The following is a 26,241-nucleotide window of genomic DNA, read 5'->3' as shown; positions in this document are numbered from 1 at the left end:
GACTCCTGACCATACACAGGTGTGTGGGAGAGCTCTGCATTCACAGAAGAAACCTGTGCTTGAAGGTTTTGATTTTTGGAAAGATAGAGCTTTAAAATCCCTAAAAAAACAGCGGTTCACAATGACTGCTTACCAATTCCCATCATTGCTTTCTTTTTTTCCCAGTGAGTATAAAGAATTCTCCATGGAAACGATTGAGCAAACATGTAGTAGTATTAACAGTGTGAAATGGCATCCATTAAGACCTCAGTATTTCATCACAGCCAGGGATTCATTGAAACAATATTAGTAGTAAACAGCACTTGTTTATTTCTCTGTGTAGGGGGGGCTAGGCTAGTGTAAGAATCACAGTCACAGATTTGTCCTCTCTTCAAGTTCTGTTTGCAAGCAGCTAAAACTACACGGCCACTAACAGGTCCCTCTGTGGAAGATAAGAGTGGTTTTGCAGGGCAATAGTAATTTCTGTCTTGGCAGAGCTAACATTTGCACAGCGCTGCGCCATGCTCAATGGAACCTTGTGTTCTGTCGGAGCAGACGGCCTTCGGTCATTCAGAGCAGTGTGGTCTCGATTTGATGAAAATGCAGTTATCCTCCGTAGGAGTGTATACTGTGGTGGTGTTACAGTAGGGATGTGATTGTAATTGGAGCCATCAGACTGGAAATGTTTGCCATTTGAAAATGTTTGAAGTATGACCCTCTATTGCCATTTAGGCCTTTTTAAACGTTTGTTTTTCGCCTGATTTATAGTAGTAAACATTGTGGCACGTTTCTGTGATTAAGTACTTTGGGACTAAATATGTTTGCTTCACCAGCAGCGACACAGCTACAGAAAGGCTGCAGAGGAAGTTGCTGTCCACCTTTGAATCAGCAGCCAGACAAACGGCTGCAGTCACAGAACAGTGGCTCGTTTTATAGCCGGTGCACTTGCTCAGTGAGAGAAAGAGAGAAAGAGGGAGAGAGGCTGAGACAGCTGTTGATTTCTTCCTGAGAAGCAGGTGAGAGGAGGAGGAGGATGGAAGACAGGCGGGAGAAATAAGGAAGACGGCAGGGAGTGGGGGGGGGGACTGGAGAGATAATGGAGAAAGAAGCAAGAGGGTGGAAATAGATAGAGATGGTAGAGAGAAAGGAAAGGGAGGGCTATAGAAGAATGCAGCTAGACTGAGCCCAATAGAGACAGCTCTGTTTCCGTAGCGACAGTGGAGAAATTGATCGCTGGGGCTTTTTTTGGTGGGTTGGTTCGAGCAGGGGGTGGGAGCCCAGTACTGCCTGCCAGTGTCCCACACTGCCCGCACTGCTCTGCCGGCCGGCCCTTGTGTGGCCTCTGTTTGTTGTGGTGGCGAAGGAGCTGTGAATCAACAGCTGGCCCGATACAGGCCTGCAATTGAAGCGGAGGAGTGAGGCCCACCCCACCCCCCTCCTCCTCTTCCTCCTCTCCACCACCCCCACCCCCGCCCTGACTCCCCCGCGAAGCCCTTCATTAACCAGCCAGTGGGGAGTCGGGCAACACCAGACACTTGGCACACGATCTTGGCTGGCGGGCCAGACATAGTTGGTGGGGGTCAAGTCTGATCACCTGCCCAGAATTATAATGGCAGTAGTCATGCACATGGCTGACACACACACAGATGCTGACTTGTGGACAACTGCACCCAGGCCTGCTCTGCATCCTCTGTGTGTTTAACAAAATATATTCTGTACATGCAGAAGTTGCAGTTGACATAAGATTAGATGCATAATTTATTAAGACTCAATTTAAGTTTAAAACCTACATTATCCTCTGATGTGTGAAATTCTCTTAGATGTTTTACGAAAGAAGACTCCTCCTGACATGATGTCATATTTCCAGGCTTTGATACTGGAAAGGCTATCTGCTACACATTTTTTACTGTTCCTTATTGCAGATTTGAATTTAGAAATTCTCCCTTCTTTCATAACACTGCGTCAGTATGGTTTTAAATCTAAAGTAACAGCATCTGCAGAACTCTATAATGGTGGCCACCAAAAGCCACGAGAACATCCATGAAGCACCAGGATGGTTGTTCTTCAAGTGTCTGAAACTTGATTGAATACATTTGGGATGTCACACTTATCAAAGCTTGATGGGAAGTTAATTGCTTTAGTCTTTTTCAGCATATTCACTTAAATTTCAGTATACTGTGCAGCTTTTTTTTTTTTATGCTCTGTTGATCGAAGTATATTTAAAGGGGACCTATTATGCTTAATTTTAGTCATATATAATGTTACAATGTTGGATGTTTATGTGAAACATCGCCAAATAATGAAGAAAACATATGTAGAATTAATCCCTGTGAGCTTCAAACTGCTCTGAACACTCGGTTCCAGATGTTTTTTTCTATTTTCAGCCCGAGCTGATGTCGGCTTGCGACAGATTTCTTTATATGGTCACTGCCCTGCTCTGCAAACATTATGACATTTTTGCATTGTTTGGGGTGTAGTCATGCTGAGCCATGAGTCAAGTTGAGCTGGCACACTGTAAGCAATAAAAATCTCCAGTTATTTAGTAATTTAAAAGCAAATGTTGGGTTTGCATCGGCGTTAACTTAACACAACTTGGATTCGGCTGCCTCTCGACAGGCTTTTGGGAAGCTGGCAAATCAGGACAGAGTAGTCTCGTCTGAAGGGGGGGCTTAAAGAGATAGCAGCTAAGACTGCTTGTTATAGACAGAGGCTGAACTGAGGGACTGCATAAAGGGCCAGTATAAGATAAATAAGGAGTGTTTTCAACTGTGAATCATGCAAAGCCTCTCCAGTAGAGTCAAAAATATAGATCTGGGAAATGAGAATTATATGTCCCCTTTTATTATATTGTCTTTTTTATTGAATGCATAGTCCCAGCTGGGTTTCAGCCACGTGTCCTGGTAGTGTTAAGTTATATGATCTACCATACATGATTCTTTGATAGTGGAAACATATGTACCTGCTCTGTCTGCAGTAAAAAAATCACTCCTATCAGACATGCAGAGCTGTTTAAGAATTTTGCTGCATTTTCACAAACTACCAATCTGCTAATCTCGCCCTTCCTTTGTATGACGGACAGCTTTCACATAACCTGCCTATATCTTTGGTGATTGGTTTGCTCTAATGCTTTAAGAAGTCAATGACACACAGAGTGGTTGTTAAAGTTTCACGACTTAGGCTGTGCAAACCTTTTTACAACTCACAGCACCTTCTGTGTTGTTTTAAGCGATGGTGGAACATGAAGTCCAGCGTGTTTATAAAAGACTTGCAGAAAAGAATGATTATTATTCATATTTTATATTGAATATATTATTATGGATTTCACATACAGTGTTGCTGTTACATCAGGAAGATCAGAAAGGTTTTCTTTTGCTTGATCTTCACTTTATATTTCCTGACTTTCCTCTTTTGGAAATAAAATCTATTTCTTTATACTGACATACATATACTGAATCTAACTGGTTCATCACCTGATTAGTTTTTTTTAGCATTAGACTGATTAGATACTCAGTGTATTCCTGCACAGCTATCTAACAACCAAACAATTTGGTTTGATTTTACTAGTTCAAAGGTGCAGGAATGTATATGCATCGGGCGATGCAGTTTTATTTTTAACCCCAGTGAATGCACAACATCCTGTCCTTGCCACATGGACATGTTATGAAATGGGCACATGAGGGAATAGGCATCCTGTTTTAAATGAAGAAAAAGAGTGCCTCAGAGATTTCCCTACTGTGCTGGAAAATGCTAACCACATACTCATAGCCCCATTAAAGATTTTTAGCATTTGTGTGGAAATCAACAAAGCACACAGTGTTTATCCCTATGCTCATTCGTGTTTTCAGATTGTTTTCTCATAACAAAGATAGTTTCCATTTTAACAAATAAAACATCCGCAGTCAGGCCGACACATGGTAGAGTTTTAAAGGAGCTGCAATATAGTTGCAACCAGATGGAATAAAATGATGAGGGTAAATCAGTGTAGCTTTATAAATAAATCATTCTTTTTAGTTTAGCCTTTTGGGTAGAGTCAGACCCGAAGAGCATCATCAGTAGCTGCATAGATTATTCTGTTGGGGAAAAATGGAAATAAGACCTTAGAAAGGAGGGAGAGATGTTTATTTTTTTAACGCTGCTTCAAACCAGTTATTAAACAGCCACTCATTAAGCTGGATAATTATGGATAAGAAAAGGCTTAGAGGATAAAAACACACACGCGCACACACACACACACACACACGCTTTGTGGGTACACACTCACACTGTTTCTTAGACAGTTGTCTGAAACTTCGCTTGTCTGCTGCCAGGCCGTGGACTGTGTAATGTAGAGAATTAGTGACTTTGCTTTTTGGAATACAGAGAGGATGTGTGTGCAGTGAGCCAGTTGTTGCTGTTTGGTCTGTGAATACATGCTTAAATGTTGGAAGTAACCTTGGTGTCAAGGCTACATAATGGACTCAATGTACGGGGGGGGGGGGGGGGGGGGGGGGGGGGTCACAGGTGGCAGGATGACAATACTGCATGAATTATAGTCCACAAAAGACCATAGAGAGGAATAAGATGCTTTCAGGACAATGTGCTTACATACAGTTACACATATCATACTAATACAGAAGTAAAAGTCTATATTTAACATATGCAATTACCATCTGAAGTATTACTATGTCAAAAGATTATGCATTTTGTCCATTGGTGTAACTGCAAATAACCACAAAGGGAAGTACGCTGCCATAATGATGTAACAACAAGGACACACCTTACATTAACACATGAACAGAGATACGTTTGGATCTCTTTCGGCCACTAAACTTGACTCGTATTCTGTTAACTCTGCACACACACCAAAAAAAGAGGAGCATTCTTAATCACAAGGCAATTAAACGCAACAATACTGACTGAAGAGTGGAGGGTTTAATAGTGGACCAGATAAGGTGAGAGGGGAAATTAGGTCATTACAGTAGGAGGGAGTAATAAGCAAAGTGAAAGAGATACATTACAATCACAAGAAGCAGAACTAATACAGTGACACAATATTAAGTATGCTTATTATTATAAAGGCTTACTGTCACAGTTATTCTTTGTAATGCTACAAACAAATATACTATTTGTGTTGCTGAAGTCGCAATTATATAATTGACGAGGATTTCAGAGCTTGCATGTTCCTCTAATAAAAAGAAGCCAGCGAGAGGGCATATGTATTTAGTCATCGTCTGTTGAGTCGGTTGAGTTGAGGAAAAAATGTTTACAAAGGCTCATGTTCCTCTGAGCCGTAGCGATGATTAAGGAACAACCAGTTACTATCAGAGATCCAGCCATGAATGAAAAGATATCATATGTGTTCATTAGGATTACTTCTGTTTGCTCCGTATCATGTAAACGTCAATTTTTTTTAAACAGTTGGAGTGTTTCGATTCCGCTGAAACCACTTTGTTTACTGTTCTAGTCATTTTATTTTTTGGGAACTTGCTTTACCAATCAGGATCACTCAAAGCTGACTCATTATGACCTGTTTTGGTCTGTCATCTTTGTCATGAGCACGAGTGCAGTCATGAGTTCAAGAGTCACACCAGGAAATGCCAATATTTGACTTTGATTTAGATGAATTAATATGTTCAAACACTCGGGTTTAAAGGGAAGACACGTCACCTTTGGTAGGTTCTCCAGCACCCTCGCCCTTCATCTTTCTTCACAATGTCACAGGGAAATGATGCCTCAGATAGTCCAAGAATTTCACTGAATCTGTCCTGAAATGTGTATTTATTTCAAAGATGAGGAAATATGAAAAATATAATAATTTGCTTGTGGACCGAGGAGGACGAGGATGAGGAGTGGGGGTGGTTTGCAGCTCCCCTGTTGGGATCTTGTGAGATCTTGTGTCCTATAGTCACTGTGACCCTGGACTCACCCCACCCAGGCTTTGACCCTGCACTCCCTGAGGAATGTGACCCCAGCGGAGGTCGTCTTGTGCGTGAGAGTTTGGAGATTGTTAGTCTGCTGCATCCAAACAGTTTTTAACCACTGTTATATATATATTTTTCACTAAAGGTCACAGCACTCTGTAGCTGGTTAGTTCAGGTTTAATTGTGTGCATCTCAGATTTCCATTCACCTTGTGTACCTGTAGATAGCTGAACATTTCCACTTTGATTCAGTCAGTGCATCATCCTCCGCCTCCTCATCCTCCATCCATCGAAGATAAAAATACATTTCTATAAGGGAAGAGTTGATGACAATTTTCTATCACATTACTCTTAAGCACAGCAGGTAAACTCCAGTATCTCCAATTAAACTTGCTCAGTGTCCTGGTTCAACTGTGAAGCTTCTTGTCATGAATCTGTGAGACAGTTTGAAAAGACTTTGAAGTGCATAAAATGTTGAAGACATGAAAAACAAAAGGATGAAAAACATTCCTGCATTCTCTGTTAAGATGTTAATGGTCCATGAATGCACCACGTTCTATATGGTCCTCTGTTATTTAACGCTATAGTTTGTTTTTCCCCCCACTGCGGTAGCGGCCAAAAGAGGAACAATACAACCCCCTCACTAATTCATATACTCTCACAGATCAAAAATCAATGAAGTCAGGGTTCATAGCTAGAGCTGCAACAATTAGTCGATAGAACTAACTTTTGAGTCGAAATCCTCTGGTTCCGGCTTCTTAAATACCAAATGTGTCTAGTTTTTTAGCCTTTGACAATAGCAAACTGAATATCTTTGAGAATTACTTCTTTTTTTTTTTTTTTTACCTTTTACTGACATGTTATAGACCAAACAACTAATTGATAAAGCAAGAAAATAATCAAAAATATGTTTCACACTAATTACACATGGTGAATTTAAAAACTATTTCTGGTGATAACTCAAAAATGTAACCATTGAAATAATAGATGAATAGGTAAAAGAGCAACATCTTCTGGTATCTTAAAAGCCTGTAAAACCGATTCTAGTTGTAGAAGAATAAAATACCTCTCCAGAAAACATTCAGAACATTCACTTTTTGGCTCGGTATTAACTGTGTTGAAGCAGAAGACTGGTGGTGCTCTGTCAGCTTTTACTTGGAAGAAAAGAAAGCACAGACAGTTGTATGAGCTCAGGCCTTGAGTCTGTCCTGCTCTTGTTGACAAAATCAGCCCACATAATCATCACCTTTCCTGAAGCAGTGTGCCTCGGCGATGCACGCTATGATGTAGTGTGTGGAAATATCAGCAGTGCGAGATTGACTTGTGCGTATATCGACGAGAAATCATTAGTTTAGTTTTGGACTCTCTCTTTTTCAACGGAACAATTGACCAATTGGGTTTAAGGGTTTGACATACTATGACATCTCTGGATTTTCGTTGGCGAAATTGTGTTGCCGGTCTTCAAAAGCTGTCAAACTCACAATCGCGTTTGCCTCCACTGTTGCATAATTAAAGGAGTGACAACTGGTGATTTGGCAGAGTCTGTTTTTTGATCAGCTTTTCAACAAAGCTCCAACAAAGCTGCCAGCACGCCACTAAAGTGTTTGGCTCGTAATGGTGCACACTATGTAGCAGGCAGTATATTCATCAAATAGCTCCACATTCACCAATAATTCTCAATATTAAATGATTGCAACTAACTGACAAATGTGTCTCCAACAGGTATCTGTGTCAAATGTGGGAAAGGTGTGTACGGAGCCAGCCAGGCCTGCCAGGCCATGGGGAACCTGTACCACACAAACTGCTTCACCTGCTGTTCCTGCGGTAAGTAACACTCACAAATCAGTGATGAAAACCTCCATCCGCACTTGCACATGCGTTCTCTTTGTTCTCCATTGCTGTAACATGGAAACTGGTCATGGTGTCATTGTGTGTTGGAGTTGTGTGTTGCATTCGTCCTGTGGGTGTGTATTTGGCATATTTGAGTGGCTGCAGGCGACAGCTTTTTAAATGTCAGGAGCTGCTGTATGATTTTATACTCGCGGCTTGTTTTATAGTCTGCTTGCTTCCTATATATATATATATATATATATATATATATATATATATATATATATATATATATATATATATATATATATATATATATATATATATATGAGAGTTACTATATTCAGTTATAACAGCTTGTCAGAAAGTTTTTTCTAATAAATCACCTGTTTAGACTGTTGCCCTGTTGCACTATATTTGATCCCTGCAGTTTGAGACCACACCGACAGAAGGGCTGGCCTCACCCGTCCATTTTTAGCCTGATAATCAAACTGAATCATCATTTTGTCTTTCTTCATTCATTCAGCCCGCTGTAATGTCCGTGTTTGCCGATTTCTGATTAGGAGAGGTTGTTAGTTTTCCCTAATTAATCATTAGCGAGTGACGTATTCATCCCGCAGGCGTCATTTTCAGTCAACACAGAAGCTGCAGCAGAGGTTGCCAAGAGCATCTCAGTTGAAGACTAGAATCTCTTACGCTGTCATCTCATCCATACTTGTCACTCTTATTATTATTTGTGGATGTTCTCTGGCTCTGGCACAGAAAGATCCTCGTTCTACAAAGCTCTGATAGGTCCATTTGTTTCTCCACCCAGGGAAATCATTCAGCAATTAGCACAAGATTAAAACCTGTTTGAATTGCTGAAAATAATCAGACTTGAGAAGTGGAAGCAGGCTAATGCATTATTAGATCGCTACTTAACACTATAGCACTCTTTAGGTGATTGAAGAGTGTTTGACATCCATGAGTCGGATGCCTCGTATGTGCAGCATCGGCCGTTCTATGAGAGCACAGAGTTTTATGTCCAGGACTCCCACCTCCACCACCCACTCTGTCTGCAGATCACTCTGTTCCTTCATACACGCTTGCTTTAAGCTTCAACAGCTGCTGTCTCTGCTGGAAAATCATCATTAGCATCACCAGCTTGCTGCCAGAGGTGGTGTTGCGGTCGGGATCAAAACATCTAGTGCTAAAAAAAAAAAAAAAAATCCTCAACTCTCAAGTCCATTTAGTTTCTTTGAGTTGTCATTTGCAGCAGGACACAAAGAAATAAAATACTGATATTATTTGGTCTGTCCGACTGTAATTAAATCTGCTCTTGAGCTCAAAGTACAGTATAGATTCTGTGTGTGTGTGTGTGTGTGTGTGTGTGTGTGTGTGTGTGTGTGTGTGTGTGTGTGTGTGTGTGTGTGTGTGTGTGTGTGTGTGTGTGTGTGTGTGTGTGTGTGTGTGTGTGTGAGCAAGTGTGTTTTTTTGGGGTGTTCCCGTCACCCGACCCCTGCCCGCCTCTCCTGTTTCCCGGGGAAACAAGAGGAAGATGTCGGGGGACAGAGAGAGAGAGAGAGCTTTTTAGCCAGGTCGCTCCCATTCATATGTGTACTATACATGGATACCGATCCTCAACCCCCCCGCCCCCACCCCCACCCCCTCCGGCTCTGGAAGAACTGCCTATAATTTACATGTAACCAAACCCACATACTTTCCGATTTATTGTGTGTCTGAAGAAAGAGGGGCCAGATGCTGAAGTGTCCAGTTGCCGTAGATGTGGGGTTCGCTGTTTGGGGGGGGGGGGGGATAACCGTTTCAGGTGTAACGAAATGTTTAGGGTGTTTTTTAGCAATGAAAGTATTGTAGATTGTTTCCCCTGATCACTAAAAATTCTGGGACTGGATTATTTCTGGAGGTGCAGCGATCGCATCATCAAACAGCTATTTTGGGACTTTATTGCTATTTGACAAAAACAAAAAGACACCCCCTCCCTAGAGAATTATTGTGTCATTTATTAGAGAAACCGTGTCCGCGATTAGCTGACAAGCCCTTTTTTTTTTCGCGCTCAGCGTAGGTCGTGGCTGAGAACTTCACAGTCAGCGTCGTCTCTCCAGATGGTTTATTGGTAACGTAAACTGTGCGACGTATCATTTGACCTCATGTGAATGGGAATGTTTTCTTTTTAAGCGGCGTTTCGAAGGCCTCTGAGAAGTTTAGTTTCAAAAGTGCCTGTGCTTGTCATAACACAATCCGGTGATTTATCAGGAGCTTATGTCCCTGTTTGTTTTTTGGTTTCTCTCTCGCTCTATCTCTCTCTCTCGCTCTCTCTCTCTCGCTCTTGCTCTCCCCCACCCACTCACCACCAACACCACCACCACCCCCTCTTGCCCCTCCATAGTAGGGTCCTCCTGGAGTCTGGAGCTCCAGGGTGAGTTTGCTGAGACATTGCTCTCGCTGGTAGCCTTGGGCTTTGTTTAACCATGCATAATTGAGCCCTCCTCTTGGCTTACTCCCATGGTTGCACCCTCTTTTTATTTTTTCTCTTTTTTTCATGAAATGGCCAAGAATGCAAATACCCCCCCCCCCCCTCTCTTCCACTTCAGCCGGCCTTCCCTGGAGGACCTCGATCAGACAGTCACAAAGTGTACCAGACCTGCTTATCAGAGGGGGCAGGCCGGGCATGAGCTCACATTAAACGGCACATGGAGCAATGCGTGCACACACACGAGCAAACACACGCCACACTTAAACACACAAACAGACACAGTTTTAGGGATTTAAGGCCTTCATTTGTTTGTTTTTGCACATACTCGAAATGGCGGGTCTACTCATGTAAATATGAATTAAAATGCCACTGAGCGAGACACTTTATTTTCCCCCCCACGAAATTGCACGCTCACCACACTGTATATTTATTTCAGTGCGACCTGCGAGGCAGGGTGTTGTGGAAAATAAGCTCGCCTTCTCGTGATAAAATATGTAAAAAAATAAACACCTCGCTTCAGGCTGGATGAGCAGACTGTCTGCCGCGGGGCTGATGATGACTCATTTCTGTGTTACAGTAATCCAAATGGCCACCGAAAGCACTGGCAGCAGAAGAGAGCTCGGGGGCTTGAATTTCTCCTATCATACATCTGCCACCAGTTGCACCTGCCAGGCAGCGGAAATCAGAAAAATAGAGAGAACGTTCAGTCCTTTGTGTGTTGCTCCTGTTGTCACGCAGTATGTTTACATGCACAGTAATTATAGCAGTGTGGTTTTAAATATTTGGATTATGATCAGAATAAGGCAATACTGTCAATATCTCTATCTGTGCAGGTAAGAGAACTAAGGAGGGTGCTGTGAACATAGATTAACACAAACAGCAGGTATTATTTGGTGCTGATGGGGTGTTTACTCTACGCTGCTCACTAAAAGAATACCATTTTTCAGCTCGGACCTATGTTCTGTATACATGTCAAATATATCATTATAAAAGTCAGCAGCCTTTTAGATACTAACAGCTAACAATGTTCCCATTAGCAGGTGGTCAGCGAGCCAACACATAACAAGCCTGCAGCAGTATTGTGTTTTTTTTTGACATCCTCATTTTAACCTTTCTGGTTTGTTTTGGCTTGTTGAGTTCCTCCTCTTCATATAATGAACAATAGGCAGTGTGGATGCTGTGAGACACATTGCAGCAAGGCCGTGCCCTTATTGGGCTGCAGCCAAATATTGTATTGATTTTTTTTTTTTCTTAGAAAAAGAGAGATTATATAACAAATAGTAATAAGTGGCCTTCACAGGTTATTAAAGGCTCGAGTGAAGTCTTAAAATGGTTTATTCTGACTGATCAGTGCTCAGATAGGCCTGAGCTGGCAAATTCTCCAGTTTGAGAAGCAGTCATGTTTGTCATTGTACCCGCCGCATGACTTAAATGGTTACATTATAATCAAAAATTCACAATGATTAACTGAAGTAGACAAACAGATCATCAGTCACCACCAGTTGTTGCTTTAATCACCAGCACAGATGATTCAGGAGGAGCACCTCAACTTAAATTCATCACATTAGCTCAAGTTATTGGGGAAATTCAATGATTACCAACTATGAAAACATAAATTTTATTGGTTCCTCATATATTTCAGGTAATGCTGTACAGTATGTAACTGTATTCCCAATACAAGCTGCCTACATATTGAGAAGTCTCTATATTCTGTGTGGCCACAGATGTGTGGGCCAAAGTTGACACGTGCTGTTGTACATTTGTCAGCTGTACACAATACGTCACCATTGTGCCTGAGTATACATCTTTTTTTTTAACATAATCTGGACGGATGTAACATTTTATCTTCAGTTGGCCAGGCTCAAGATGAAAACCCCCCTCTAACACCTTAAAACACATACAGAGAAATCTCAGTTTATCTGCTTGTGAACAGTGAACACACTCAGACTGCAAGGTGATAAAATAACAGCACATCACAGACTGGAGGATATTATTAACATTATATTTCCAGTGGGAGGCACAGCGAGGAGGTTTTCACTCTCTCTCACTCTCATCTTCTTTTTCTTTTTCTTTACAGTTGGAGACTCGCCACATTTCCCAAAGCGTGTCTCCTACAGCTGTCCTTTTAAAGATTAAACCAGCTTCATGGTCAAAAATGTTCTTTTTTTCCTTGGTGAAATTTAATCCAAATTTTTGAAAATATGAAATCAGTTTGAACATAAATCTGAATACATATCTTGTAGTCTGAGCATGATATAAGACAGTGGGTGTGGCAGCAATTACTGGTCAAAATAGGGTGATATGTTATTTCTCCTAATAGAGAACTGCATCAGTCACATAGCAGATTTCTACTGCATTCTTCATGCTGCTCTTGCTATACCTTCCACTGCTGAGTTTTCACATAAAATACTTCAAATCTTGTTGAGGCTGCAGGCCAATCGCACAGGTTTAACTTTTTTTTTTTCTTTTTTTTTTAAAATCCATTTGAAGCTCCTTTTGTGAGCGAGTCACCGGATTTCTCCACCCTTCTAGCCAGACCAGAGCTGAAAAAAGAGACAGAGAAGACTGAGTGATGCCATCCACCAACATGAGCCAAAGCGATTACACTGGTTTACTGTCAGGTCCAAAACATAGAAGCAACGCTGTATAAAACACTGAGGTGAGAGAGACAAAACAAAGGGACATCCTGTTGTTTTTGGTCTGTCAGTGTGGATGTTAGAAAAAAGAAAAAAAAGAAAGCACTCCCACTCAGATTTCATTTTTTTGTCTGGATTAGAGTAGACATAAAAGGCAGAACACCTGATTTTTAATTAGCTCTTTTGAACAGGCTGCGTCCAATATCACCCCCCTCATCACTCATCCACTACACCCTCTATAACAGATTAATAGTTTACTCATAGTGAGCAGTCAATTAAGATTTTGGACACTCACTAATCATTGTCATCACTGTCAGCTATTTTTTGGCACATCACGTAATGGCATTGTTGAGGATAGTATATACAGTGCAGTATGTGGTAAATAGAAGATGGCCTCAGTGTGAATGCAGGCAGGTCTGGTCACTCGTTCTGACTGATAAGCCTGATTGCACAGCCAGATGTGTGTTTGCTTGTAGCTTTTTCAGCTGTGACGGGCATCAAGTGTAATCCACTCATTCGGTCAATCAGGCAGCGCCAAAAAATGCCTTACTTGAGGATGTTGCCATGTGGTGGCGAGAGACTCAGTTAAAAACAGTCAATAAGGTTACTTCATCAATCGGTATTAAGCCAGCTTTTTCAAAGATTTCTGGGTTTATCACTGTTTACATGGGAATGAAGGGAGTGGGGGGGCATTCAGCTCTGTAGGTAATTCCACTTCTTCAGATGTATGTTATATTAGCTTTACAACCAATTAACAACTCTAAACGAGTCAAATCATTTGTGCTTAAACTGCCGGTGCATCTGTTTATGAAACCACAAACTGCCTTCACAAAAAGGAACAGTGATCACGTGTCGAAGCACACAAACAGGCATATGACAAATAGGAAGTTGACAAATACTTCTGCTTGGAATATGACCAGATGTCCACTTTTGCAATTGTTTTGTACTAACAATAAGGATTTAGATGTTGCAATGGTAGAAAACTACCAAGTGGTTTATCCAGTGAAAAGATCACTCCCAGGAGATCAGTATTTAAATGCTTCAGTTAAGACGATTCATAGTTGAGAATGAGATATTCTATTCAGCATAGTGTTGGTCTCCCTGTCACAGTTAATTAATAGTTTATTCAGACTTGTTTATTCACCGTAGAAGATGACTTTTGGTGGGTGAAGCTGCTACTGTGCGTCCAGTACTTCAGGAGCCGTTATTGCCTCCAAGTTTAGCTTGATGAAACCAAATTGCATCAGCAGTTATTCAAGCACAAAGAAATCGATGGAATTCAGTTCAATTCGCTGGAACCTCTTTGATTAGTGGTACATTTGACAGCTGTTTTCACAAGTTCAACAGGTGAAGGAACACACAGCACCAGTTGCAGTTTTCTTTGTAATGTGAGAAGCGTAATTGTTTACCTTGTTGCAGCGAAGTATAAGTGATAACATGCAAATAACGCTTTACCAGAAAACTCAGTCCTGTACAAACAAAGCGTGCACAGCATCAGTGTGTTCATCTGAAGCCTCATGGATGAAAACTCTATTACTCAAACTGCAGCCGTCCCTGGATCACATTGTGTCACTGGTACCTGCAGCAACAGCCCCCCCGCCCCTACCCCCCACAGTCCACTACAGTGACCAGTAAACGCTGCTGGTTTTTAGCCTCCAGTCTTTGTGTCAACTGGCTCAATACACAACCGCTGCACCTGAGGGGAAATTTTCATCAAATTACACACAAGTCCTCTTTCATCAGACCAATTTTCATTCCCATGGCAACAGCAACATTCAGAATGAGTGCATTAGCAGAGAGAGCTCTTATTCCTAAATGACTAAAAATGACAAGCAAACAACATTAGGGAGTGTGGGGGCTGACAGTAATGTTATTAATTATTGTCTCAGGTTTACCATCAATGTTATCATTTATGGAGTAAATTATCAGGTTTATTAGTTGTTCAGTGCTTAAAAAGTGTTTTTCTAGCTTGTTTAGGTCCAGTTAACCTTTTTGGTCAGTATTTATATATTTGACCAACTGCATATTCACATTGAAAGCTTTTCTTTGTTTTTAACCTAATATTGTTTCAAATTGAAGGTCAGAAGATCTCACATTCATTGTTTACATTTGAATTGTGCATTGAATTCTGTATTACATCCAATTACATGTAATATTTCTAAAGTATTTGAGTTTTTATAACTTTAAGATGGATTACACATAGTAAATGGAGCTGGTGCTTCTATAACTTGTAGTGCTGTGAGGAGGTTCGGCCTCTCCACAGCGCTGTCTGGTGACAAAAGGCCAGAGGAGAGCAAGAGAGAGAGAGAGAGAGGGAGGCACGGAGTAACCCCCCTCCTCCTCCCTTTTCTCAGTGAGGGAAGCGGGCAGAGAGCGGGTGTTGGAGAGGTGCGGGGGGTTGAATGGGACCAGCTAGTGACCTCAGGCAGAAAGAATGTCCCCGTTTGCTCAGTCGGCCCGCTCCCCTAGCAGCGCACCACACAGTCATCAGCGCTGGGGCCTTTGTGTTCACCTTCCAGACCCCAAACTCCAGAGCAGAGGCCACAGACGAGCACACAGCAACACCTCGCAGCCCCCGCTGCTGCGCTCTTCTCTATAATCTCACTGTTCCTGCAAGTTTAGCCCTCTCAGAAGTCTCTTTTTTTTGTTGTTGAAGATGGTGTCTCTTATGAGTCTCTTACGCTTCACATGGAGTTCTTCCTCAGTCCAGCTTTTCTCTTTGCTCCACGCTACCAAAATGCTAATTGCTCCTCAGTCTCAAAGTCTTAAAAGTCTCACCTATTGTGTGGACGGCATTCCTCGGCTGCTCCGGCCATTTATGTGGGTGTTAATGTATTGCCATCTCCCAGCATTGTGACACAGTGTTTGCGTGTGAAATACAACGATTGCATAAATTTCAGTGTTAAAAAGAGAAGGGGGGGTGGGGGATGTCGGTGGTGGCGGGGCATGTCTTTCCCATGCTGGAACACCCATAAAATCAATGGTGGCTCGGGATGACAATTAAATCTGACTAATCCAGCAGATTTATGAGATCTGTGCGCATCGTCTGCCAGGCTCGGGTGAAGTCATCGTGCTGCCAGAGAGACACGGCTGCTGTTAAATGAATTTGAATGGGTGAGCTGTGAGGGATGCATGGCAGGGGGCTGCAGAAGCCAGCTTGCAGCAGAATTTCCTTTTGAGATTGGATTCAGACTTGGATTCTGATGAATGAAGGCTCACCCAGAGGAATTCAGCCCCTCAACACTCAGAGCTGGAAGCTCAGCGTGTTGAACCTGGGCCCGCTGCGCTGCGGGCATGTTGCTGTGGATGTGTTTTGTATGGCGAAGGGCTTAAGCTATGGATTATTCTCATGATTTTTTTAGTCTTAACATGCCAAAAAAATGATGACAAAAGCTGATAAATGACCAAAAATTCTTAATGGAAAATCAAACGTGTACATTTTCTTTCATTGGATTCATGGTTCCTACATGTGTCAAAGTTTGGGGACATCCTCCGTCCAAGTTGGTGAGCGGTGCACAATGGCAAGGAAGGAAAGAGGACAGATTTTGGGGGCGGGAGGGTTTGGAGAGCAGCCTGCTGTATTGATTGTGTATGGTTTGTGAATGGGAATCCTGTTGGGATCAATGGTCGAAGTAATTAAAGGGAGGTGCAGGCAGAATGTCGCCTACTCTGAGCCAGCCATCTGCTTTGCACTGACCTGCTGCTGTGGCTGTAGAGGAGAGGGACTGAAGAGGAGGAATACAGTATGATGTGTTTTCAATTAGAGTTTCAGCATAGTTTTTTACACCATTTATTGATTTCATGATGAGTTACACCAACTTATTAGTCCATCCTAGAATGAGAGCTTTTGACTAGTCAGGCAAACGGGACCATTTTATAAGCATATTTAAAGCAAAAATGACAAACTTTTCGCACATGCTTTAACAGCAATATGCAGCCCGGCTGGAATACCTGCCCCTGTAAATAAGCTATTTTACAGAAAGAGGAGAAAACACAGGTATTTATCAGTGATGAAAGTAGATATATCTGAGAATATCAACGAGCTTTTTCTTTTAACTTCTAAAAGATGTCTGCTTTTTCAGACAGCACATACAGAGGATTGCAACATGCAACATGAATTCATGTCAGATTCCAACCTGAGATCTTACAGGTACACAGAAAGAGACTCATACATTTATTCTAGATGAAACCTTAGCAGATCTTCCAGAACTGTTTCAAAGGCTTGTTTTAGGTTTCCAGCTTTCATCCTGAGAGTATTGCATAAAGAAGTGTAAGCTGGTTTCAGTTATTTTTTAACAGATGAAATATATGCAAATGCAAACAACACACATATGTGATTATTGAACATCTCTTTTACCCAACCACAGCCCTTAAACAGCCTAATTTTCTCTATTTTTCTCTCTATTTCTCTTTTTCTCTAATAGACCAAACTATTAATCAACGACTAATTGGGAAAATAATCTGCAGATTTGATCATGATAAATCAATGTTAGTTGCAGCCCTGCTTCCTGTTCATCTTCTTGCTTTATGGGCAGGAAATGTTTTCCCCCAAACTGCAGCCTGAGCTAGAAACACACTGTTTCACACACACATACCTCCCTCTTCTGTAGCATTAGGATTTCCCTCCATTGAAGGGGACTAGTTTAAACCATGAACAACAACCTCAGACCACAAGTTCATAAAACTCCTGAAAACCTGGACATACTAGAATCTGTAAATTTCATTTGTTGTGTTGTTTTCAGGGAGGAGACTGAGAGGGAAAGCCTTCTACAACGTCAACGGCAAGGTCTACTGTGAGGAGGATTTCCTGGTAAGTTGACGTGCGCTCCTAAATACATATTTAGTTTTGTGATGAGCAGAAAGCACCGTATCCATTGCCTAATGGTATATTGACAGAGCGAGAGATTCAGATCTCAGGATACATTCTGCGAAGTTTCAAGAGGAAACAGACGTAGCAGCTACAATTAGAGCTTAGGACCACCCCTCCAATTCACACTAATTTCCCCAAATGTCCCAGAGGAGCTCAATTACCCCACGAGCTGCTCCCCTGCACTTACAATTAAGAAGAGGAGGAGGAGGCGGCGTGTGGGACAGCTGCAGCTCTCAGGCTCCTGGTCCATCTGCTTCAGGTTAACCCGACAGACACAGGGCCCGGTCTCACGATGCCTTCACTTACTGTCAGAAATATGTGTAAAAGACGGATGTTTCCGATAATGAATTGTTTGTGTGCTGTAGTAGCCCTGAATATTTTTGGATGATGTTTTTTTTTAATAAAGGCCGACAACATTCACCACCAACAAGAGATACTCCTGTAACAGAAGTGTTGAAAACAGCTCCATGACCCCAATGCCTTCATCTGCTTTCACTATTTCCTGGTTAGAGGCAGCGTCCACTTATATTTTAATCTTTTCTTCTGTTAGGAAATACTTAAAATAGCTGTTTTCTATTTGCAATCACTGCCTCTCAGTGATACTAGAGGTCGGATGACGGGATGAGACTAATCTCATTCCGCTTCCCTCATACGGCTGAGATTTGACAAGTCACCCCGGGGGTGTTCCGGGGCGTGGAGGAGGAGAGGGGGGTGGCAGCAGCAGATGGTAGATCTAGGGTGGAAATGTTAGGGCAGGGGGCAGGCTGCTCATCACCACCTCCCACCTCCACCTGGTAGCCATGTCTCCTCTACCAGACCCCCTCCTCCCTCCACACCCTGACCTGAGTCATCAGGTCACGACCCTGAGGTGATTTTGAGCTGCAGATGGTCACCTTCATTATCTGTCCTGCGCTCTGGGTTTTAAGGTTTTGTTTCCTGTAACGCACAGAAGGAACTTAAGACTCTCGCTGGTCAACACAAAACAGACATCAAATGCGAATAGCTATAAGTGTATGCATGTAGAAAAAAAAGCAAAACCCTTCCCCCAAATCAACTTTAAACATGCATTACACCTGATGAACGTGTCAGCTGAGAGACAAAGGATTCAACCAACTCCTTTTTCACGTCAGTTTAAAGAGCGCAGCAGCACCCTCTATAGATGACTTTAAGACTGAAAAGAGTTAATGCCTCAGGTGTGAAGCAGCAAAAGCAGTCGTGACTGAGTGTTCTCACATGCTCTCTTCCTCATTAATGAAGCTGATTTCTCCCAAATTCACAGCTGAGAATAATAAATCCTGTATCTTCTATCGCCCACAGTACTCTGGTTTCCAGCAAACGGCTGACAAGTGCTTTGTGTGCGGTCATCTCATCATGGAGATGGTAAGAGCTTTATTAAAGAAAATAGGTAGACAACATTTCTAGCTTCTCCATCTGCTTGACGCATTATTGCTTTTATTATAATCTTGCATCCCAGCTTGGTATATTCTTTTAAAAATCTTTACTTTCCCGTAGTCTTTGTTGCTTTGTAACATTTTCAATACCTTTGACACATGACATCACCCATGAAACCTCATGGCCTCACTGCTCAGTCTTACTGTTATCTTATGTGTGCTGTTTTGTTTTGTTTTTTCTTTGTGTTGGTGTTCAGATCCTACAGGCGCTGGGCAAGTCCTACCATCCTGGCTGCTTTCGCTGCGTGGTGTGTAAAGAGGGTCTAGATGGAGTGCCTTTCACAGTGGACGTTGAGAATAATATCTACTGTGTCAAAGACTACCACACGTAAGGAGCGCATCTCTCTGCTGGGTACACTGATAAAATGGGATTATTGTAAGATAGGCCTGGAATCAGCAAAGCATGAAAGGAAATTTGGAACATAGAAATAGCACAGAAATGCGTTGCACTCACTGTACTCATGTCGTCTGTTCGATGAAGTAACGTCGATGCCACAGGAAAAATCCTGATATTTATTTGGAAAAGTGTGACAAAAATGTGGAAGTCAAAGGTTTTATACTACGTAAAAATTGTTGTGAATATTGCAGTTCCTAATTCCTGTTGTCTTTTCCATGACAGGGTTTTTGCTCCCAAGTGTGCCTCCTGCAACCAACCCATCCTTCCAGCACAGGTAAGCACATCCAAATGCATGCAAGCTCCAATATATCAGAAATATATGTTAGGTTTTTTTTTTTATTTAAGGGAATTTTCTCAGCTAAAAATTCCCACGGGAGCAAAATGTATCAAGTTGACCAACTAATCAACCAACATCACCTTTTATAAAGATACACACTGGTTAGCAGGGCTGAAAAACCTTTACAGGCTAAATCAGAAAGATTTAAAGATGAACATCAGATGAGATATTTTTCCCAAAATATAAATATATTTGAGACAAATCATTACTGTGTCAGGTCTTAGATCATCTTGGTTTCTCATCATGCCATGCAAGCACTCAATGTTGTATCATAATAAACACATTAGCAGCAGAGGTTATCATACCCGTCATGAAAAAATATGCCTAAAATAGTTTTCAAAATGAAGACATTCAATTACATATCTAGAATGCTCCTTAAAGCTAGAAGGTTAAAAATGAATAAATAAAAAGGTAAATTAAAGCAGAAAAATCCAAACTTTCTTCTTATATTCAACAAAAAACTTGAACATTATACTTAGATCAGCTCTGGTGTATCGCTCTGTAAAAAAGAGAGGAGGCAGGAAGTGGACCAGGTCGTGTGTGTGTGTGTGTGTGTGTGTGTGTGTGTGTGTGTGTGTGTGTGTGTGTGTGTGTGTGTGTGTGTGTGTGTGTGTGTGTGTGTGTGTGTGTGTGTGTGTGTGTGTGTGTGTGTAGCTTCAGGACACATGGCAGCTGCAAGGATCAAACTTGGGACCTGCTGCTTATCGGACCATCACTTTAATGAAACACCAGACTGATGTAATGTGACGGACTGACTGTGTGTTTGTCTCTGCAGGGCTCCGAGGAAACAATTCGAGTTGTTTCTATGGACAAGGACTACCATGTGGAGTGTTACCACTGTGAGGTGAGGCGCTGCTCCTGTCTGCACTCTGTCCACGAACACACACACACACACACACACACACACACACACACACACACACACACACACACACACACACACACACACACACACACACACACACACACACACACACACCCACACACCAGGCTATGAGTAAGAGCAGCCTACCATGCATGTGATTTGACTAGAGTCAATTTAGCATCACCATGTATGATTCAACGTTTCAAGCGGTTGTAAAATGAACAAGATACCACAAACACACACACACACACACACACACACACACACACACACGCACACACACACACGCACACACACACACAATTCACACTGTTCTTGGCACACAAAGCCACACTGATCATAAACACATATACACAAACGTACACATACACTCAGGTACACAGACACAGTGAACCCTAGTAATAGCAGCAAATTGTGGGACGAGACCAGAATGTTATTTACCAGCGAGTTTGAATCACTGCTGCTGTCTCTTTTGGAATGAATGAGACAGACATACACACACACACATACACAGAAAAACACACACGCAGACAGATACGGGCCCAAGGTTACAGATCAACATTGTGACTCATTGACATAGCACATTCCAGCGTTGAGCTCTGAACTCAGCTGGGGACTTGTTGCTTCAACCAGACTTGTGAAATCCCAGTCATCATGCCACTGCGCTCAAATCACACGGTTTACAGTTCAAGTGTAGCTTTCTGTCAGAACGTACAACAAACAAATATTACATCACCATGCTCTCATTCTGCTTTTTTTTCTCTTTTCCCCTGAATCTTGAATATTGAATCTTGAATATGATTATTTGTATGCTGCACAAGCAGGATGAGACTCCTCTGAACTGCTGACATTCCACTTCATGGAAATGGATCAGATCATTATGTAAGCAATGGGTAATCATTCAGCCGAGCTCTGGATGAGAGGGGGGGGGGGCAGGAAGGGTAAAGTCCTTCCTGAGCTGGATCATCCTGGGAGGTGGTAAATTCATTACATATTGAGGAAAAATTCACTTTTTTTTTTAAACCCGGAGGTATCTTTATTTCTAACTTTGCCACTAATCAACAGCTGAGCAGAAAGTGCAGGTACTTGTGAAAATGAATTTCTTACACATGAATTCTCAGCTGCTCATTCAGCTTTAAATCGTGACAGTGAGTTAGTGTCATCCCTCCAGCATGTTTAGCGTCTACCACGAGGGTCTCATCCCTGTCAGACGTACACAGGTTCAAGGTTCAATGTCTTCATTCATAAACGTCCGCCAGCCAGCATTTAAAAGAGATACACTCATGTCAAGAGAAGACAGGGACCTGTCTGAGGCAGGATCAGTTGTCTGAATCATTTTTTCAATATGAAGGAGTCTATTCAGAAACCTGCAGACACTGTAAGGAACACATTTCAGTCACATGTGTCAGAGCTTTGCCTTCAGGCTCAGGTTCATTTTCACCACGAGAATACAGTAAGATATCCACATGACGACAGTCACTGCAATAATGCATCAGTCCTGTCTGCACCTCATTGAACCTTTAATTGCCAGCGAGACCCTGTTGCCCCTGTACTTGGGGAAAATGATAGGAGTGTCATCCAGTAGGCTCAGGCTACCACAAACACTTCTAGGTTTGATTATTGATTGTTCATGTTTCTGTTACTCTTTGTCAGGACTGTGGTCTCCAGCTAAACGACGAGGAGGGCCACCGCTGTTATCCTCTGGAAGGCCACCTTCTCTGCCACGGCTGCCACATCCACCGGCTCCAGTCCCAGGTCCCTGCACACCCGCCCCCCAACTACCCCCTCCATGTTACCGAGCTGTGAGGGAGGGGGAGGAGGGCGGGCAGCAACCGAGCCCTCCCTCCCAGGTGACCTGAGACGCCAGCAGCAGGTAAAAAAAAAAGAAGAAAAAAAGACCTGCATGCACCTCCTCGGCCCGCACACCCAGCAGTTCCAGGGAAGCCTCCGTGTGGCCATCTGAGCCAGCGCTCCTGTCCTCAACTGGACGGCCCGGCCGCGGACTTACACACACTGTGCAGCTCCCACCACAAGCCCTGCTGTCACATGACAGGGCTGGGGGGGGGGGAAAGGGTTCCCCTCCTCCTCCATCTGTGGTCCTTTCCTCCCCCATACCCTTGGGTGCCTAACCCTGAAAGCCAACACGCCGCCTCACCCAGAGGCCCCCGGTGACGTCACGTCTCCTGACCCCTGCACATTCATCAAAAGAGAGGGTTTTTGGACCGGAGGAGAGAACGCAAACTTGTCTCTCTCCTTGCTTCCCCTCCCTTTCCTTTCCATGTTTTTCATTCCTGTGCTCTGATTGAAGCGGTTTACCGCAGTGAATTCACCAGGGCTGTCACGGCTGAGAACGCCGCTGATCTCGGCATCAGGGAAGGCCAGGGAACGAGCGGCTACATTCCAGTACTGGCTGGACCGGACAGGCCCCAGGGTGGGCGTGTTGCGCCTTCAGAGCAGGTCTCTCTCCGTGCAGCTTCGAACACTGAAATGGAGCCCTGCTAAAGGCTATGCAAAGGACACCTAGCATCACGACACAGGGCTCTCATCGCTCCTCGCCCCTGCACCACCCCGAAATAACAGATGCACAGTATCACCACAAGCCCAGAGGACGACTGACATTCCACTTAGAAGTCTTAGACGAGACCTTGAGAGATTCACAAGCAGTGTCTTAATTAATGATTATATTATGACAGAAAAAAGAAAATTTTAGATGCACATAGATTGTCTTTTATATATGAATATATATTTTGCAGATGTTTTCCACATAAGATGCTAGATGTAGATTGTTGTTGTTGTTTTTTTTGTCGCTGCGCTCATGATAGATTCAGAGGTTAAACACACTGTCTGTCACACAGTCTGAAACCTCTGAAACTTTTGGGTGTGTTGTATCATTTCTCCTCCAGGACACAGAGCCTGCTGGTGTCTGTCAGTAGGTCAGAAATCCACAGGCTTTGTAGGAGCAGACCAGGTTCAAATATTATTTGCCTTTATTCATTTTTTTCCACACTTCGAGTACCAAATGGTTACGGCCTGATCTGATTAATGACATGTGTATTCTCTTACAGAGCATAACGCCTCCCTACTTACTGTAGAGAACTTTAACACACACTGCCAGTCAAACATTCCTACTGTTCTCCTAGGCAACATACTCATTATATATGATATTGCCTGTTTTTATTATTTATTAGAGTGGAAAGTCCATCTAGACCTTTCTACATATTTATGTTACAATTGATGGCAGCCCATATAGACTTATCAGGTCAAACATTCCAGCCTTTAACGAGGCAGTAATTAAACCTCTGTGTTTATTTACCAGTGTTGTATTCAATTCCTACTAGATGTAACAAATGCATTTATCTTGACTTTAGACCCTTCAAAATAGCAAATCCTGACCTTTTAGCAAGTATCACACAGAGCGCTAAGATTAGGATTAAGTGTAATCTTAAAATCCACCAAGAAATACGTTAGGTCTTTAAGTACTAAGATTTAGGTCCTTTGCTGGAACACTTATTACTCAGCACTCATTACAGAAGGCAATTGTCCGATCAGGGCAGAGCAGACCAGAAAAGATTTGGCCAACCAACTATGTTATTTCAACAGTTATTGGTGAGACAAATAGCGCGGTATGCTGTGTGCTACAGGTGCCTCATTAAACAGATAAAGATCTGAACCATTTCCAGTTAGACTCATGTCATTTCAAGTGGAAAAAAAATGGCTAAATTGGCAAAAACGCTTAAAAGAATTTAATTGAAAGTTTGTAATGACATGCATGTTAGCATTTGAAGTCATTAGCTACTTTTCCTCTTAAGAGAAATAAACATGTAAGGTCTCCTCCCTTGCTAATGTGCGAATCTGGCATCTGGCCCATCTGGTACTCAAAGAGCAGATACGGAACAAATTAAATGATTATCTGCAAATACCTTGGGCTCGAGGCCTGTTCAGGATACTGTTTCCTGGTCTGTTTGCCAGACACTGGTTTTGTCATTTGAGCACTGAGAACATGGTGCGTTACTTACAAGGAATCTCCACTTGTCCACATGCCTTAAGACAGAACAGGTATGTTTGTGTGTCTCGCTTTGGTCCGCCATGAAGTCTGCTGTTGTGTTTTTCAGAGGCACGTCCCTGAAAACCCGGAGCTGCTGGTCCCGCCCGCGTTTTTAGGGAATCCCTCAGTGTTTCCCATGCTGGTTGTGTGCGTGTGTGTGCGTGTGTGTGTGTGTGTGTGTATGCGTGCGTGCGTGCGCAGGCAGGTGCTTGCATGTGTGTAGGTGTATATTTATGCAACACAAAAAACTACGGGAGACAAAAACACTTGAAACACCAATATTTTGGTGGTGCTGGAAAGAAAGAAAGTCTCACTTCTCCCACCTGGGTTTCTAAGCTACTGTCATCAGTGAGTTTTGTTGGATTGGCACTGAGCATCAGCATCAGTCATGTTGCATTTAAATGAAAGGTTGCAAACTATTTAAGATATTTTGAAGTTCTCTTACTGAGGAAAACTCTTGCACCGAGCAAAATCTGACCTGCTGCACATTTATTTATGCAGATAAATCCCAACTGTGCTTATTTCAAGTATGAGCAAATTGTGTGAATGTCGTTAGTCTGTGTGTGCGTGTGCGTGTGCGTGTGTGTGTGTGTGTGTGTGTGTGTGTGTGGTAGTGGCAGGGCCATGGAACATGCACCTCACTGTGTTTGCAGGGCAGCGCAGCATCCAACACAATGACACCCCCCCCCCCCCCCCCCCCTCGCTCAGTCTGTTGCCAACCCAGTGATGTTTTTATGATGGCGTCTCATCACGTTACTCATTCCAGATGTTTGTGTCTAATTCTTGGCTTTTGTTTTACTACATGAATGTGGATTATCACATTTCAGAGTCAGCTAAGTTCTTCTCATTTGACTCTCAAATCATATTGTCCCACATATTCCAGCAGTCGGTGTCGTGAAACAATCACTGACTATTATCTGCAAACACTGGCCCAGCTCTTACACACACACAGGCCTGATTTAAATACTACTGAATCTGTCAAAGACAGAGACTGAAGCAGAGATCGACGGCAGGGGTCAACACAGGCAGAAAGTGCTTTCTAACCTGATGTAATGAGATTCATTCGAATGTATAATGATTAGTGTTTGTTCTCCTCCCTGTTTGTATATTTGTAAAAGCAGAAAAAAAAGGACTGCGTACGTGAGACATTTCCCCTTGTCATATGATGTGTGTAACTTCGACTCTGTACAAGGGTTCTGGTCAGGTAATGTGTGCTGTACTTGAAGAATGAGGCACAACATCACCCCCCCCCCCCCACCAAGAAAAACTTAACAAGACCAGAGTGTGTCCCCCTTTTTAAAGATGTATTTTTTAAAAATCACCTCTTTTAAAAGTACTACTTAAGTTTCTATTGTATAGCACACAGCTAGTTACCCTGTACATAAAGAGGCTAGTTTTTTATTTTATTTTTCTGTCAAAAATCACTTGGAAAGAGAAGACTTCTTCTTCTCCTACTGTT

General features: G+C 42.6%; 1 protein-coding gene across 1 annotated transcript in view; it reads left to right on the top strand.

Moving 5' to 3' along the window:
• The window catches only part of wtip (WT1 interacting protein), a 28,165-nt gene extending 2,130 nt beyond the window's left edge, over positions 1-26,035 (top strand). Inside the window, exons 2-8 of the mRNA XM_062420025.1 lie at positions 7,601-7,702; positions 17,560-17,627; positions 19,005-19,067; positions 19,336-19,466; positions 19,758-19,809; positions 20,648-20,716; positions 22,391-26,035. Of these exons, the coding sequence (XP_062276009.1) occupies positions 7,601-7,702; positions 17,560-17,627; positions 19,005-19,067; positions 19,336-19,466; positions 19,758-19,809; positions 20,648-20,716; positions 22,391-22,543 (638 nt within the window). The 3' untranslated portion in view covers positions 22,544-26,035. The remainder of the gene's footprint in view (positions 1-7,600; positions 7,703-17,559; positions 17,628-19,004; positions 19,068-19,335; positions 19,467-19,757; positions 19,810-20,647; positions 20,717-22,390) is intronic.
• Positions 26,036-26,241: the final 206 nt, after the last annotated feature.

The sequence above is a fragment of the Scomber scombrus genome, chromosome 1 (genome assembly GCF_963691925.1).
Source record: "Scomber scombrus chromosome 1, fScoSco1.1, whole genome shotgun sequence".
NCBI lineage: Eukaryota > Metazoa > Chordata > Actinopteri > Scombriformes > Scombridae > Scomber > Scomber scombrus.
This window is presented reverse-complemented; position numbering and strand designations above follow the sequence as displayed.